Source organism: Melopsittacus undulatus, chromosome 5 (genome assembly GCF_012275295.1).
Source record: "Melopsittacus undulatus isolate bMelUnd1 chromosome 5, bMelUnd1.mat.Z, whole genome shotgun sequence".
In the NCBI taxonomy this organism is placed as follows: Eukaryota; Metazoa; Chordata; class Aves; order Psittaciformes; family Psittaculidae; genus Melopsittacus; species Melopsittacus undulatus.
In genome coordinates this window covers 45,356,208-45,369,634 of record NC_047531.1, presented here as the reverse complement: position 1 = coordinate 45,369,634, position 13,427 = coordinate 45,356,208, and the positions used below count along the sequence as shown (strand labels likewise).

The 13,427-nt window shown below is 46.4% G+C and overlaps 1 protein-coding gene across 1 annotated transcript in view; it reads left to right on the top strand.

Moving 5' to 3' along the window:
• CACNA1I (calcium voltage-gated channel subunit alpha1 I) overlaps positions 1–13,427 on the top strand; it is a 156,662-nt gene that overhangs the window by 119,671 nt on the left and 23,564 nt on the right. Inside the window, exons 10-17 of the mRNA XM_031049972.2 lie at positions 5,557–5,708; positions 6,316–6,501; positions 7,176–7,293; positions 7,781–7,936; positions 8,373–8,463; positions 10,383–10,585; positions 11,764–12,180; positions 12,313–12,413. Of these exons, the coding sequence (XP_030905832.2) occupies positions 5,557–5,708; positions 6,316–6,501; positions 7,176–7,293; positions 7,781–7,936; positions 8,373–8,463; positions 10,383–10,585; positions 11,764–12,180; positions 12,313–12,413 (1,424 nt within the window). The remainder of the gene's footprint in view (positions 1–5,556; positions 5,709–6,315; positions 6,502–7,175; positions 7,294–7,780; positions 7,937–8,372; positions 8,464–10,382; positions 10,586–11,763; positions 12,181–12,312; positions 12,414–13,427) is intronic.

The following is a 13,427-nucleotide window of genomic DNA, read 5'->3' as shown; positions in this document are numbered from 1 at the left end:
TTCCTTCTCCAGGAAGAACCCTACTCCATTAAAAAGAAAAAAGTAATAAAATCTCTACTTCTTGTGGGTGCCAGTGAGTTTATTTAAGGTTTTTTTTTTAGCTTTGTTTTTTGATTCTTCCTTCACTGCCTTTCTCTCTGCCCATCTCTCCTTCCTTTTCCTGCTCAGTCTTTCATGCCCCTCTCTCTAGGAAGGATGCTCTGCTGGAGCTGATTGATGGCCCATTAGAAAAAGACTAACAGGTGGAGGCTTGCCTAGAGAAACAGATGTCAGGGAGGGAAGGAGAGACAGGGGAACAGATGACCTTTTCCACAAGCAAGATGCAAGCATGGCTTTTCAAACATCAATTCCTTGAGAGAGAATGTGTGGACAGCTGAGGGGAGGATAATCCACCATCATAGCCTGTCGCTTTTATACATTGCTCATTCTCACTGACAATCATTTGATTCAGGCTGAAATTGACATCTCTGTTTAGCATATGGACCTCATGTTCCCAGCAAGTGTCATTACTGGCTGGCTCTCCACGAAGTGATCTTCATCTTTCCCTTCCTATGTGTACTTGCTTGTCGTTTCTCTCTCTTCAGTCTTATCTCCCCTTCTTTCCCCCCTTCTTTCCCCCCTTCTTTTCAGGATGTTTTTTTATTCAAAATACAATAATTGATGGAAATTGAGCCATCTCCTTTATTTTAAAGAAATTAAGTATTTCAATAAAAATTTGCAATGAGGAGTGCAAGAAGTCAGCAAAGGGTATGGAAAGCCACAGAAGTGAGGAGCAGTTTCCAGTCCATTTACTCACCTGGGAGGATCTGGGCCCCTGGGGGTCCCAGAGCAGATGTTAAAACAGCCCCCTGCTTCAGGGGGAGGGTCAGGCCCAAGAGCTGCATTCCATACTTTACCTTCTAACAGATGAGTAAGTAATGGGTACAGCCAACACAAAGGCTGTTCTTCAGTAAAACAGCAATTTTGCCGTCCTCAGGGAGAGACCATGACTGCCGTTCTAGTGGGCATTAATAATGAGCTGATGGTAAAAATGCTGGTTCTGACCTGCAGGGACTGTTTTTTCATTTCTGCAGTGCCAGGAGTGTGTGTCCTCTCTTGCCTCAAACAACAGGCTTTTGCAGTTTTGTTCACATGCTTAAAAGAGCATGCTTAAAAGTGTGGTTCACTCATAGCTCAGACCAACATGGAGGAAGTAAGGAGTCTTCAGCCACCTTTTCAGCATGGGTATCCAAACAGTGAGAACAGTACTGCCTGCTACCATGGAGCCTGGATTAGACCCCCCTTGAAGGCTCGGAGCTGAGGCTTAGTGGCACAGTACATTAAACATCAAATATGCAAACTTGTTTGAGGTATGACATAACTACTTCAAGGTAAACATGGAAATCTGGGCCAGAGGAGCCCTGAAGAAGTGCCTTGGAGCTGCCATGCCTTGTTCCTCTGCTTGAGAAGGTGGCACACCTTCATCTGGAGCAGGTCCCCCTCAGCTGCTGCTTGGAAAGGTGATGTCCAGCATCAGGTTAATTGCCCTATCAGTCTCATGCAGTCTGAAGGCCGTGGGTTGTCTAACTTGGCTCCAAGATGTCACCCATTATACTGCGAGGAAGTTTTTCTCTCACTTTGTTCAAGACCTCAGCCCTTGCTGTTTGGCCTGGTGCAGTCCTAGTCCCTGAGTGAGAAGTGCTTTGAGCAGGTGAGTCCATCCCAAATTCGGTTTGCCTCTGTTTCACAGCGATGGCAAGATCCTGACATCCCTCATCAAAGATATCAGTACAGCCTCTGTTTCCCTCTGAAGCAAAATTTAATTTCTGAGGAAACAGTCTAGACCCGTTCCTGACCTTGTCAGGGAAGTTTCCAAGGCTGCACTCACTGAAAAAAAAGTCATTGATTCAGAAAACAAAAGGAGGAGTAATTTAATTTGCTCAGACTTGTTCTGCTGATGGAGTCATTAAAACACTTTCTTTCATATGCACAAACACATTGGTCTCTGCTGGTCGGCTGTTTCACTGGGGCTGAAAGAAGGGTCAGATTGCCTTTTTTTTTTCCTTTTTTTCCATTTTTTTTTTCCCTGGAGTTCATTTTTCTCCTTTTCTCCCTCTTTCCTGCTCTTTCTCTCCCTTATCGGCAGGTAATTATTGGGATCGCTTTAAGGATAGAGGCATGAGAAAAGGCTGTTGGAACAAGAACAGAGAACTAATCATAGAAACATAGAATAGTTAGGATTGGAAAGGACCTCAAGATCATCTAGTTCCAACCCCCCTGCCATGGGCAGGGACACCTCACACTAAACCATATCACCCAAGGCTTCATCCAACCTGGCCTTGAACACTGCCAGGGATGGAGCATTCACAGCCTCCTTGGGCAACCCATTCCAGTACCTCACCACCCTAACAGTAAAGAATTTCTTCCTTATATCCAATCTAAACCTCTGCTGTTTAAGTTTGAACCCGTTACCCCTTGTCCTATCATGACAGTCCCTAATGAATAGTCCCTCCCCAGCATCCCTGTAGGCCCCCTTCAGATACTGGAAGGCTGCTATGAAGTCTCCACGCAGCCTTCTCTTCTCCAGGCTGAACAGCCTCAACTTTCTCAGCCTGTCTTCATATGGGAGGTGCTCCAGTCCCCTGATCATCCTCATGGCCTCCTCTGGACTTGTTCTAACAGTACCATGTCCTTTTTATGTTGAGGACACCAGAACTGCACACAATACTCCAAGAGAGGTCTCACAAGAGCAGAGTAGAGGGGCAGGATCACCTCCTTCGACCTGCTGGTCATGCTCCTTTTGATGCAGCCCAGGATACGGGTGGCCTTCTGGGCTGTTAGCGCACACTGCTGGCTCATGTTCATTTTCTCATTGACCAACACCCCCAAGTCCTTCTCCGCTGGGCTGCTCTGAATCTCTTCTCTGCCTAACCTGTAGCTGTGCCTGGGATTGCTGTGACCCAGGTGTAGAACCTTGCACTTGTCATGGTTAAACTTCATGAGGTTGGCATCAGCCCACCTCACAAGTGTGTCAAGGTCCCTCTGAATGGCATTCCTTCCCTCCAGTGTATCAACCAAACCACACAGTTTGGTGTCATCGGCAAACTTGCTGAGTGCGCACTCAATCCCACTGTCCATGTCACTGACAAAGATGTTGAACAAGACCGGTCCCAACAACGATCCCTGAGGGACACCACTCGTTACTGATCTCCAGCCGGACATTGAACCATTGACCACAACTCTTTGCATGCGACCATCCAGCCAGTTCTTTATCCACCGAGTGGTCCACCTATCAAATTGATGACACTCCAATTTAGAGACAAGGATGTCACGTGGGACAGTGTCGAACGCTTTGCACAAGTCCAGGTAGATGACGTCAACTGCTCCACCCCTGTCCATCACTTTTGTAGCCCCGTCATAGAAGGCCACCAAATTGGTCAGGCAGGATTTTCCCCTAGTAAAGCCATGCTGGCTGTCACCAAGCACCTTGTTGTTTTTCATGTGCCCTAGCATGCCTTCCAAGAGAATCTGCTCCAAGACTTTGCTGGGCACAGAGATGAGACTCACTGGTCTGTAATTCCCCAGGTCATCCATTTTCCCCTTGAAAATGGGGGTTATATTTCCCTTTTTCCAGTCATCAGGAACTTCACCTGACTGCCATGATTTTTCAAATATGATGGCCAGTGGCTTTGCAACTTCATTCGCCAGCTCCTTCAGGACCCGCGGATCGATTTCATCAGGTCCCATGGACTTGTGTACGTTCAGGTTCTTAAGATGGTCTTGAACCAGATCCTCATGTACAGTGGGCCCAAGGTTTAGGTTTTCACAGTCCCTGCATCCGCCTTCCAAGACTTGGGTGGTGTGGTCAGAGCCTTTGCCAGTGAAGACTGAGTCAAAGAAGCCATTCAGAACCTCAGCCTTCTCCAAGTCCTGTGTAACCAGTTCTCCTGAAAGTTTCCGTAGGGGGCCTACATTGTCCTTAGTCTGTTTTCTAGCCGCTACATACCTATAAAATCCCTTCCTATTATCTTTAACATCCCTTGCCAAGCTTAGCTCCAGTTGGGCCTTAGCTTTCCTAACTTGGTCCCTAACTACCCTGACAACATCCCTGTATTCATCCCAGGCCACCTGTCCTTGTTTCCACCTTTTATAAGCCTCTTTTTTCCTGTGAATTTTTCTCAGCAGTTCCTTATCCATCCAAGGAGGTCTCCTGGCCCTCCTGCTGCACTTCCTTCTAGTCAGGATGCAACACTCCTGAGCTTGTAGCAGGTGATCCTTGAACGTTAACCAAGAGTCTTGGGCCCCCTTGCCCTCTAGGGCTATATCCCATGGAACCTTGCTAAGCAGGTTCCTGAAGAGCCCAAAGTCTGCTCTCTTGAAGTCCAGGGCAGTGAGCTTACTGCATGCTCTTCTCACTGTCTTGAGGACCTCAAATTCGACCATCTCATGATCACTGCATCCAAGACTTCCCTGGAGAGTCACATTTCCAATGAGCCCTTCCCTGTTGGTGAGCACGAGGTCAAGCAGGGTACCTCTCCTCATCGGCTCCTTTATTGCTTGCAGAAGGAAGTTGTCTTCCACACAATTGAGAAACCTCCTGGATTGCTTGTGCCAGGCTGTACCGTCACCCCAACAGATGTCAGGGTGGTTGAAGTCCCCCATGAGAACAAGGGCCTGTGAGTGTGAGGCTTTTCCTATTTGTCTGTAGAGTTCTTCATCCACAGGTTCCTCTTGATCAAGCGGTCTGTAACATATCCCCACAGTATTGTGTCCCATCACCAATTTCCCCTTAACCCTGACCCACAGACTTTCTGTTAACTGATCACCTGTCCCCAGACAGAGTTCCATACTCTCCAGCCTATCCCTAACATAAAGGGCAGCTCCCCCTCCCCTCCTACTGGGCCTGTCTTTTCTAAAAAGCTCCATTCCAACACTCTAAAACCCTCCATTCCAACACTCCAGTCAAAGGAGCCATCCCACCATGTTTCGGTGATGCCTATTATATCATAGCCCCGTAGATGTGCAATGTATACAAAGGATTTAGTGGGAAGTGGGGGAAAGAAAAATTATAAAGATAAAAACAGAGGGAAAAGGGGTGGAGAAGTGCAGTGAGATTTAGAGGAAGGTGGGGAACTGTTTTCCTATCATTCAAATGTTTTCAGAATGATAGCAAAATAATGTGCTAGCTACATGTGGAAACCTCAGAGGAAAAAGACCTTGAAGAAAGGCAGATCAGCACTTTTGCCCTGCATAAAAAAACACTCAAATTCTTTGCACAAATAAAGCAGCCTTTATTTGGGTGTGCAGTGAGATGTGGGAGACACTTGGTCAGCCTTGTCTCTGTAAATGGCTGTGGGGATCCTGACCATCTCTAGTAAAAGAATTTGTTAGAGACGTAATCTATGATGAAGGTAGTAAATATGCAGAGTATTTGGAGTGCAGGTGGTTCTATCCAGCTCTAATCTCACCTGTGGAAGCCTCGCAGATCCCTACAAAGCCCTGGGAAGGGTGGCACTTTATTTCCCATAATTTCAGGGTGCTTTTAGTTCTGACTATCTGAATTTGCTTTCTGTCCAGCCAGAAGAATTGACCAACATTCTGGAGATCAGCAATGTTGTCTTTACAAGCATGTTTGCCCTGGAGATGATCCTGAAACTTGCTGCTTTTGGTCTCTTTGATTACCTCCGCAACCCCTACAACATCTTTGACAGTATCATCGTCATCATCAGGTGACAAGGGCCATGGGGATCAACTGAAACATTCATAGAAAAGAGTTCTAAAGAGCTTGCACATTTCCATGTGCCTTTTCAAAAGGATTTAGCACCTATACTAGGAGGAGCTGAGCTGATGCACAAGACCAAGGATGGGGAGAACAAGATGTCTTTTCCCAACACTTGGTGAATCACCCTAGGCAAGCCACATAGCATTTCTGCCCCTCAGTTCTTTCCCCTGTAGAATGGAGGCAACTGTGATTGCCTTGTAAATCCATAACAAATATTAACTGTGAAATATTTTTAAAATGTTTAATGTTTAATGTGTGGTAGAAGAACCTGTCTTTCTGAAATTTAACGCTGCAGTCCCTTCCTCACTCCTGCAACATGCAGTGCCATGCTCATCTGAAGGGAGAAATGCAGCTTTCTATGTATAAGTACATGCGTATAGTATATGCTTCTAGTTCTATCTTCCTTAAACAGATTTTCCTTCTTATCCCTTTATATTTGCTGCCAATGTAGAGGTGAAAACTAGGATTAGCATTGTTTTTTCTCTCTCTTTTCTGTTCATTCACTTGTCTTTTACTTTGTTCCTTGTACTCCCTTGTGCCTCTCTGGGCCATAGCATCTGGGAGATCATTGGCCAGGCAGATGGGGGGCTCTCTGTGCTGAGGACTTTCCGTCTCCTGCGGGTGCTGAAGCTGGTGCGTTTCATGCCCGCACTGCGCCGCCAGCTTGTGGTGCTGATGAAGACTATGGACAACGTAGCCACCTTCTGCATGCTGCTCATGCTCTTCATCTTTATATTCAGGTGAGGAGGCAGTTAGTTGCCTCAAAGTGTTTTGGAGGAGCACTGCATGGCTCATGTGGACAGCAACTTCAGAGCATGATTGCATGACTCATCTTGCTCATTGCTCTAGGCTCAGGCAGCAGTGACAAATGCTTATTTGTTCATAAGGGCTGAGGTTACTGTTGCACTAATTTGGGCTCAGCAGCTGAAGATTTGGCCTGGATGGGTTGGAGAAATGCTGCCACCAAATGCGCATGTAGAGCATCGTGTCCCATCATAGGATAGGTTAAGTCTATTGGTAATCAGCACTGGCTGCAGGAAGAGTTCAGACTGGAGGCTGACTGGCAGAAAGGTGGCAGGAAGCAACCAAGAAAGTTCATCAGATGCAGTGGTAGGGAGATGAATAAAAATGAAAGCAAATAAGAATGATGAAGGAGCAGATCTGAAGGACAATTTTGTGGGAATGCCTCTGAAGCAGTACAGGTGGAAAGCAAGGGGTTTTCGTGAGTTATAGGGGTGCAATACATAGCTCCTTCTTCACAGATAGGTCCCAGAGGTCTGGCTGTGTTGTTCCACCCCTCCCTTTTTTGACGTTACATGAGATTGTTGGGAGGAAAAAAGAATGACTCTGATGAGCTCATTGTGATGGAAGAGACATTTATATTTGATACCATCTCCACTTCTTGTCCTAACAGCATCCTGGGAATGCACATCTTTGGTTGCAAGTTCAGCCTCAGGACAGACACAGGAGATACAGTTCCTGACCGGAAGAATTTTGACTCTCTGCTGTGGGCCATTGTCACTGTCTTCCAGGTGAACCCATTTTTCTCTCTATGGGTGGGCCAGAGCAAAGTGAAGAGGATCAGGAGGTGCTTTTTCTCATTGAGGAGTGTTGCACTTGCTCCTAACAGCACTAAAGGCTGCACAAAAGGAGCTGGCATGTGATGTTTGGAGGAAGAACAACTGCATACTTCAACCAGACAACTGGTGTATCTCTCAGACACAGACGGTCCTACTTCCCTAGGAGACGGTTTGCAAATATCACTTCTGTGTGGCAACTCCTGTATTTAACACCATCACCTCAGAACATGACTGTCCTTATGGCTGCCTTTTTTTCTTTACTCAGCTGAAACTATTGGGCACTACCACAGATGGACAGTGACAGGGGACAGTGTGTGTATAGTTATGGGGAAATTAAGGGGCCTATGGGGTCCTGATGCATATCCTTTCACTGCCCTTTTCTGAGAATCCCCTTTGGGTTCTTCCTGCATGTTTATGTGGCCTCTGTTCCTGGTTGTAGATTCTAACCCAGGAGGACTGGAATGTTGTGCTCTATAATGGCATGGCCTCCACCTCACCATGGGCATCCCTCTACTTTGTGGCTCTCATGACATTTGGCAATTACGTCCTCTTCAATCTGCTGGTGGCTATTCTTGTGGAAGGTTTCCAGGCTGAGGTGAGTTGCCACTGAGGCCTCATCAGGAGAAACAGAGGTACTAAGGTACTAAGGACCTTTGAGGGTGCTGGGGTGGAGGACTTCTGAAGTATCACACTTCAGTAATTTCCCTTCTTAAGTTCAGGATAGGCCTCATTAAAAAAAAAACCCAAACCAACAGTATTAATTCTTGCAAGGGAAGGGACAAGCCCTTTGGAAGAGAACTCAAAATCTCCACCCTGTGCAGCAGACCCTATCCTACCAGGGTGAATCCTTCGTCCCTCCAAAAGCAAGAATGCAGTATGTCAGCCATCGCAGGTCATGTGAGGCCTTTTCCAGTGATCACATTTGTGCCTGGCTGCTAAGGAGGGTTTTAGAGTTGTTCTAGCAACAAAAGACAAGAACAAATGATCTTTTCTGTTTATGACTTTCCAACTTCTAAATTTATGTGTTCCAGGGTGATGCCAACCGGTCATACTCTGATGAAGATCAGAGTTCATCAAACATGGATGAGTTAGATCAGTTCCAAGAGGCCCAGGAAGGCTCAGGTACAGTAGCTCAGTCATATTTGCTTAACTCCCATTGTTGTTTAGTGAGAAGTCTGAAAGCAGATTGTGCAGAAAATTTACTCTCCAAGAACAGTTTTCATTTTGAACTTTGTGCTAGTCTGTCATATTATCTGCAGAAAAACAGAGTTGTGATGGCATCCTGAAGAATGTGGTAGCTAAAGGGAGCAGATCTTAAATGACCAACAGAACAGCAACTAGTAGTTGAGGAGTGAGACTGTCCCTGCTTAGCTTCAGGGGCACCATTTGAGGAATACTGTGTCAATATCTTGGACCTGCATTTGGATAAGGGATACCAACACATTAAAAAGGACTCAGACAAATCTGGAAATCTTGTCTTATTGCAAGAGGTAATGAAGCTTAGAGAAACCAGAGAAATTACTTGATCGCACACTCTGTAAGTGCTAAACATAAGGAGACATTTCTGATGGTAGATGGCTCTTTAATTGAGAAGAAAAAGCATAATGAGATTGTAAAGGTTGGAAGTTGAAACTAGGCAAATTCAGACTGAATAAATACACATATTTTTAAGAAAAGATAATTAACTGTCAGAACAGTCTGCCTACAGACTGACAGGTAAGGTCTCCACCCCTCAAAGTCTTTCCTTGAAGACTGCAAGTCTTTGTGCAAGAGGTACTGTACTTCACGCAGGACTGTGTGGCAGGGAACAGCAAGAGTAGCTTGCTCTGTGATGGATGGTGAGTGAGGAGCTGAGGTGGTAGGGACAGCCAGGCAGGAGGGCAGGGATCACACTGACAAAGGCACAGTATATACACAAGGTGAGCAGAGCAGATCTGCTGACACTAGCAAGGGTCAGCCAATGGTTCAGTGATTGCTAGGCAAGTCCACAGTGGTGAGGCAGGTCTGAGGCCAAGCCAGAAAGTCCAGTCGGCAAGACAAGATTGGGATCAGCAAGGTGCAAGAACAAGTACAAGCATACTCACAGCATAACCCAAACAAGGACCACAAACACAGGTCTGAGCTTAAATGCAGCTCCCACAACAAGGAGCAGTGGCTCTAGTGCTGGCTTGTCACAGCTCTTTATGGCAACTTAGCTGTTTTCACAGCAGTGCGATCCTGGGTTACATGGCTACCCCATATCAGTGCTTACTTTTAATATAGGCAGCCAAACCCGTAGGAGACCAGATAGGGAAGTGGTTATGGAACCTGCTGCTACACTCATGGCTGTGACACTGTGTGCAGGCGAGTATATGTGACTTTTGTCGAAAGAGAAATGATTGTTCCAGTCCTTTCAGGCATTAAAATCCAGGACCCCATCCTCTCCATGCACATCAACAAATGCTGATGGTCATCCACAGTGCCTAGCATACCCCTCAGAGGTATCTTGGACCTTCAAGGTCAATGATGAGTCATTTGAAGAGGTCCAGTATAGTACGAAAAATTGGGTTGAAGAGTATGATTGCAGGGATTTAAAGATGACCCCAATACATGGATGGCTGCAGATCTCACATCTTAGTCTCTTCCTCAGTGTCTCAGCTTAACTGCTTTAAATGGCCCATTTGACAGTATTTGCTCAGGCCTGAAAATGCAGGTGTCTGTTCTTGGCATGCAGAAACACACTCTCCTCCCCTTGCTGCCAGGGTTTGACTTCTTGCTGTGGCCATAAGCCTGAGCCTGCCTGACCAGCATTCTGCTTATTTGCCTGGCCCCAAGGATTGCTGCTGTCACTTTTGGGGGCTGAGGAGATTACTTCAAAGTCTTCACGGTTTTTGCTACAGTACCCTAAATCAGAAGGAATCCATGTTGATTGATGTGAAACAGATAATATTCTGCTAGGTGCTGCTAACATGCTAAACAGCTTAGACACCAAAACAGTCACTGGATAGTGAGGAACCCACCTTCTTCTTTTTTCTTTCTTCTTTCTGCATCTTTCCACCCAGATCCCAAGCTCTGTACAATTCCTGTTACACCTAATGGTCACTTGGACCCATCCTTGCCCTCTTCCAACCCACCATTGGCTGCTGGGGGTGTCACCAACTCTTCGCGCAATTCCCTGCAGCCCGACCAGATCCATGTTGCTGTCAGCTCCCGGAAGAGCAGTGTGATGTCCCTGGGGAGAATGCCCTACGACCAGCGATCCTTGGTGAGTGGCTAGAAATGTGCTGTACCCTTCTTCTTCTGAAGTCCAAGCACTCTGTTGTCTTTCTGTCCGTTAGCTGGAGATTGCTGTGGAGGATTACACTGCTGCTGTAGACTTCAAACACAAGCACATTGCCTGTTTTTAGGAAGCCAGGTCGGTTCACATTATTTATCTAAATTTCCAGATTATTAAAGTCAATTTCCAGGTTGCTGACCTATATTCCATTGAGTGTGGGATTCAGCTCTTTAATATTCCTCTGGCAGGAGAGGGAAGCAGCAAGAAGACAGAGACTTCTTCTTAGAGTGAAACATGTTTTGTCCCCTTGCTCTTTCCTTGTTTTCCTAGAGCACAGGACACAATATGGTGTCCTGGGTGAGTTAAAGGCATAGGAATAACTGGGTGATGGCAAAACTGTCAAGTCCCATAACAGACGAGTTTTCTAGAAGCTTTTGTAACAGTGAAGAGAGAAATCTTGAACTGAAGCTCCCCATAGCAGGTTCTTCTGCCCCTTAACACTTCCCCAAGCACTGCTGGCTGTCTAGCCAATGCATCTCAGACCTACCCACCTTGTAACATCAGCTTCTGGACTTTCCACTAAAACACACAGCTTTGGGGGTTGTATCAGTGCTCAGAGGATTCATACCTCTGTTATTTCTAAACAGAGATTGCTGGCAGCCACATACTACATGATAAGTTGCTGATGTGGTTGGACTGGACTGTAACCAACAAGCCCGTTTCTCTCATTTCTTCCTTTTACTAAGACTGAACTCAAAGGCGGTGTGTCAGATTATCCATCACCCTGTACCTTGTGTTATCGTTTACCCCAGGGCAGTGGAAAAAGCTGCCAGTGAGATTTTTGGAGAGCTTTAGTCTTGCTCTGTGCAGGTGTAACAACATCAGGCACCTGGCTTTTGGCTTTGTTATTTACGTTCCCCAAAAGCACTTTGAACACAGATGGTGCTATAAAGTAATCATGGTCAACAACATTGCTAACTCATTATTGATTTATTGTCAGATTTACAATGATTGCTGCTAAATTCCCACCATGCAACTTCCTCAAAGGCTGAAAAGTGGCAACCTCCTGGCTTAGGAGGCTAGGGAGAAGCCTGTGATCTGAAATAGGATCATATGCTCCCTCCTTTTGCCCAGAGTCTCTGAATCCCCATCCTACTGTCTTACAGTCCAGCTCTCACAGTTCCCAGTATGGTGCCTGGGGCTGCAGTGGAGCCTGGGGGAGTCGTCGCTCCAGCTGGAACAGCCTGGCCAGGGGACACAGCCTGAAGCAGAAACTTCCCTCTGCTGAGCATGAATCCCTCCTGTCTGAGGAAAGGCACAGGGCAGCAGATGGGGACCCAGATAGGACAGGAAGGGTGTTTCATCACCGCCGGACCCTCTCCCTGGACAACAAAGGCTCCTGTGACCTTCCGGAGTTGGCCTCTGTCCCATCTGGCCACAGGGGGACCCATAAGCTGGGAGCAGCATCTGGGGCCGGTGAACATCAAGACTGCAATGGCAAAATGCCCAGTATTGCCAAAGAAATCTTCCCAAAGATGAACAACCGCAAGGAACGGGGAGAGGATGATGAAGAGATAGATTATGTGAGTACTTGGGTGGAAGGAACCTGGGGTTACACCACAGTGCTGTTGGAAACCACAAATCCATCTTCAAGTTCAGTCTCCCTGCCATGTGGAAGGTAACCAGGGGCACTTGTTTCTGCTGTGTCTCTCCAGACCCTGTGCTTTCGCATCCGGAAGATGATGGAAGTCTATAAGCCAGACTGGTGTGAGTTACGGGAAGACTGGTCCATATATCTTTTCTCTCCACAAAACAGGTTTGTACAGTTTTTGCCATTAGAGGGTTGAAAAATGGGACAGATTCTATTGCCAGGCTGGCCACATCCCCAGATCTGCATGTTAGGTTGCAACTTTAAACTTGCCAGCTGGGCAGGCTGTGTTTTGACTTCTCCATCCCCACTTCCACAGCCAAACAACAGCTTTCTTCCTTGATTCTGTAGATGAAAGAAAGGATGAGAATCCTAAATAGTTACCGTGATTTTCCCACCCTTTGGAGCATCCCATTTTTTCTTTTGTGTAATCATAAATATTTATAGCAAAGCAAGCCAGGGAATACTAACATTAACCCAAAAAGGAGAAGGAAAGTATTATTAACAATTACATAATACTGATATTTTCTCCCCTTGTACCAGAACAGTCTCTCAGTTTCATTTTCAGTCCCAGTACCAACTTATCAATGGTTGCATCACACCTTTTAGGGCAAAGTTAGGATTCTTCTCGCCTGGAAAAAGGAATTTGGGATAAATTCTTCCTGCTAATTTCCCCACCAGGAGAAAATGTCTGCCTACCCCAGCCAACAATATTCTCACTCATGTATAAAGAAGGTTTCATTACAGGTCATGATGGAGAACTCCTTGCTCTGTGTGACACCTATGCCCATGGACAAAGGTGTCTTTCAGAGTGGACAGAAATGAGGTCATGACTTCCAACCTACCTCAGCTTTCATCATGTGGCCTCTTTGCCTCATGGTTCTTCCCCTGTTTGGGAGAAAAAATGAAACTCAGCCTCTTCTCTACAGGACAAGAGAGGAGCACAGAGCCATAGTGGTTAGGAAACCACTGGGACAATAGATGAGGGCTCAGCTCCTTGCTCTGCCCTTGCTCTGCTTCAGGCTCCCTATGTGACTGTGGGCCACCTTGGGATATTGCCATGGCAAGGGACATGAATATCAGTGGTAGGAAAGTTGCTATGTCAGAGTCCAGTTTTGGCCAAGCCTCTCAATTCTCTGTCCTCACAGCTCCTAACTTTGCTCTGCCCAAGGCACAGGTGCC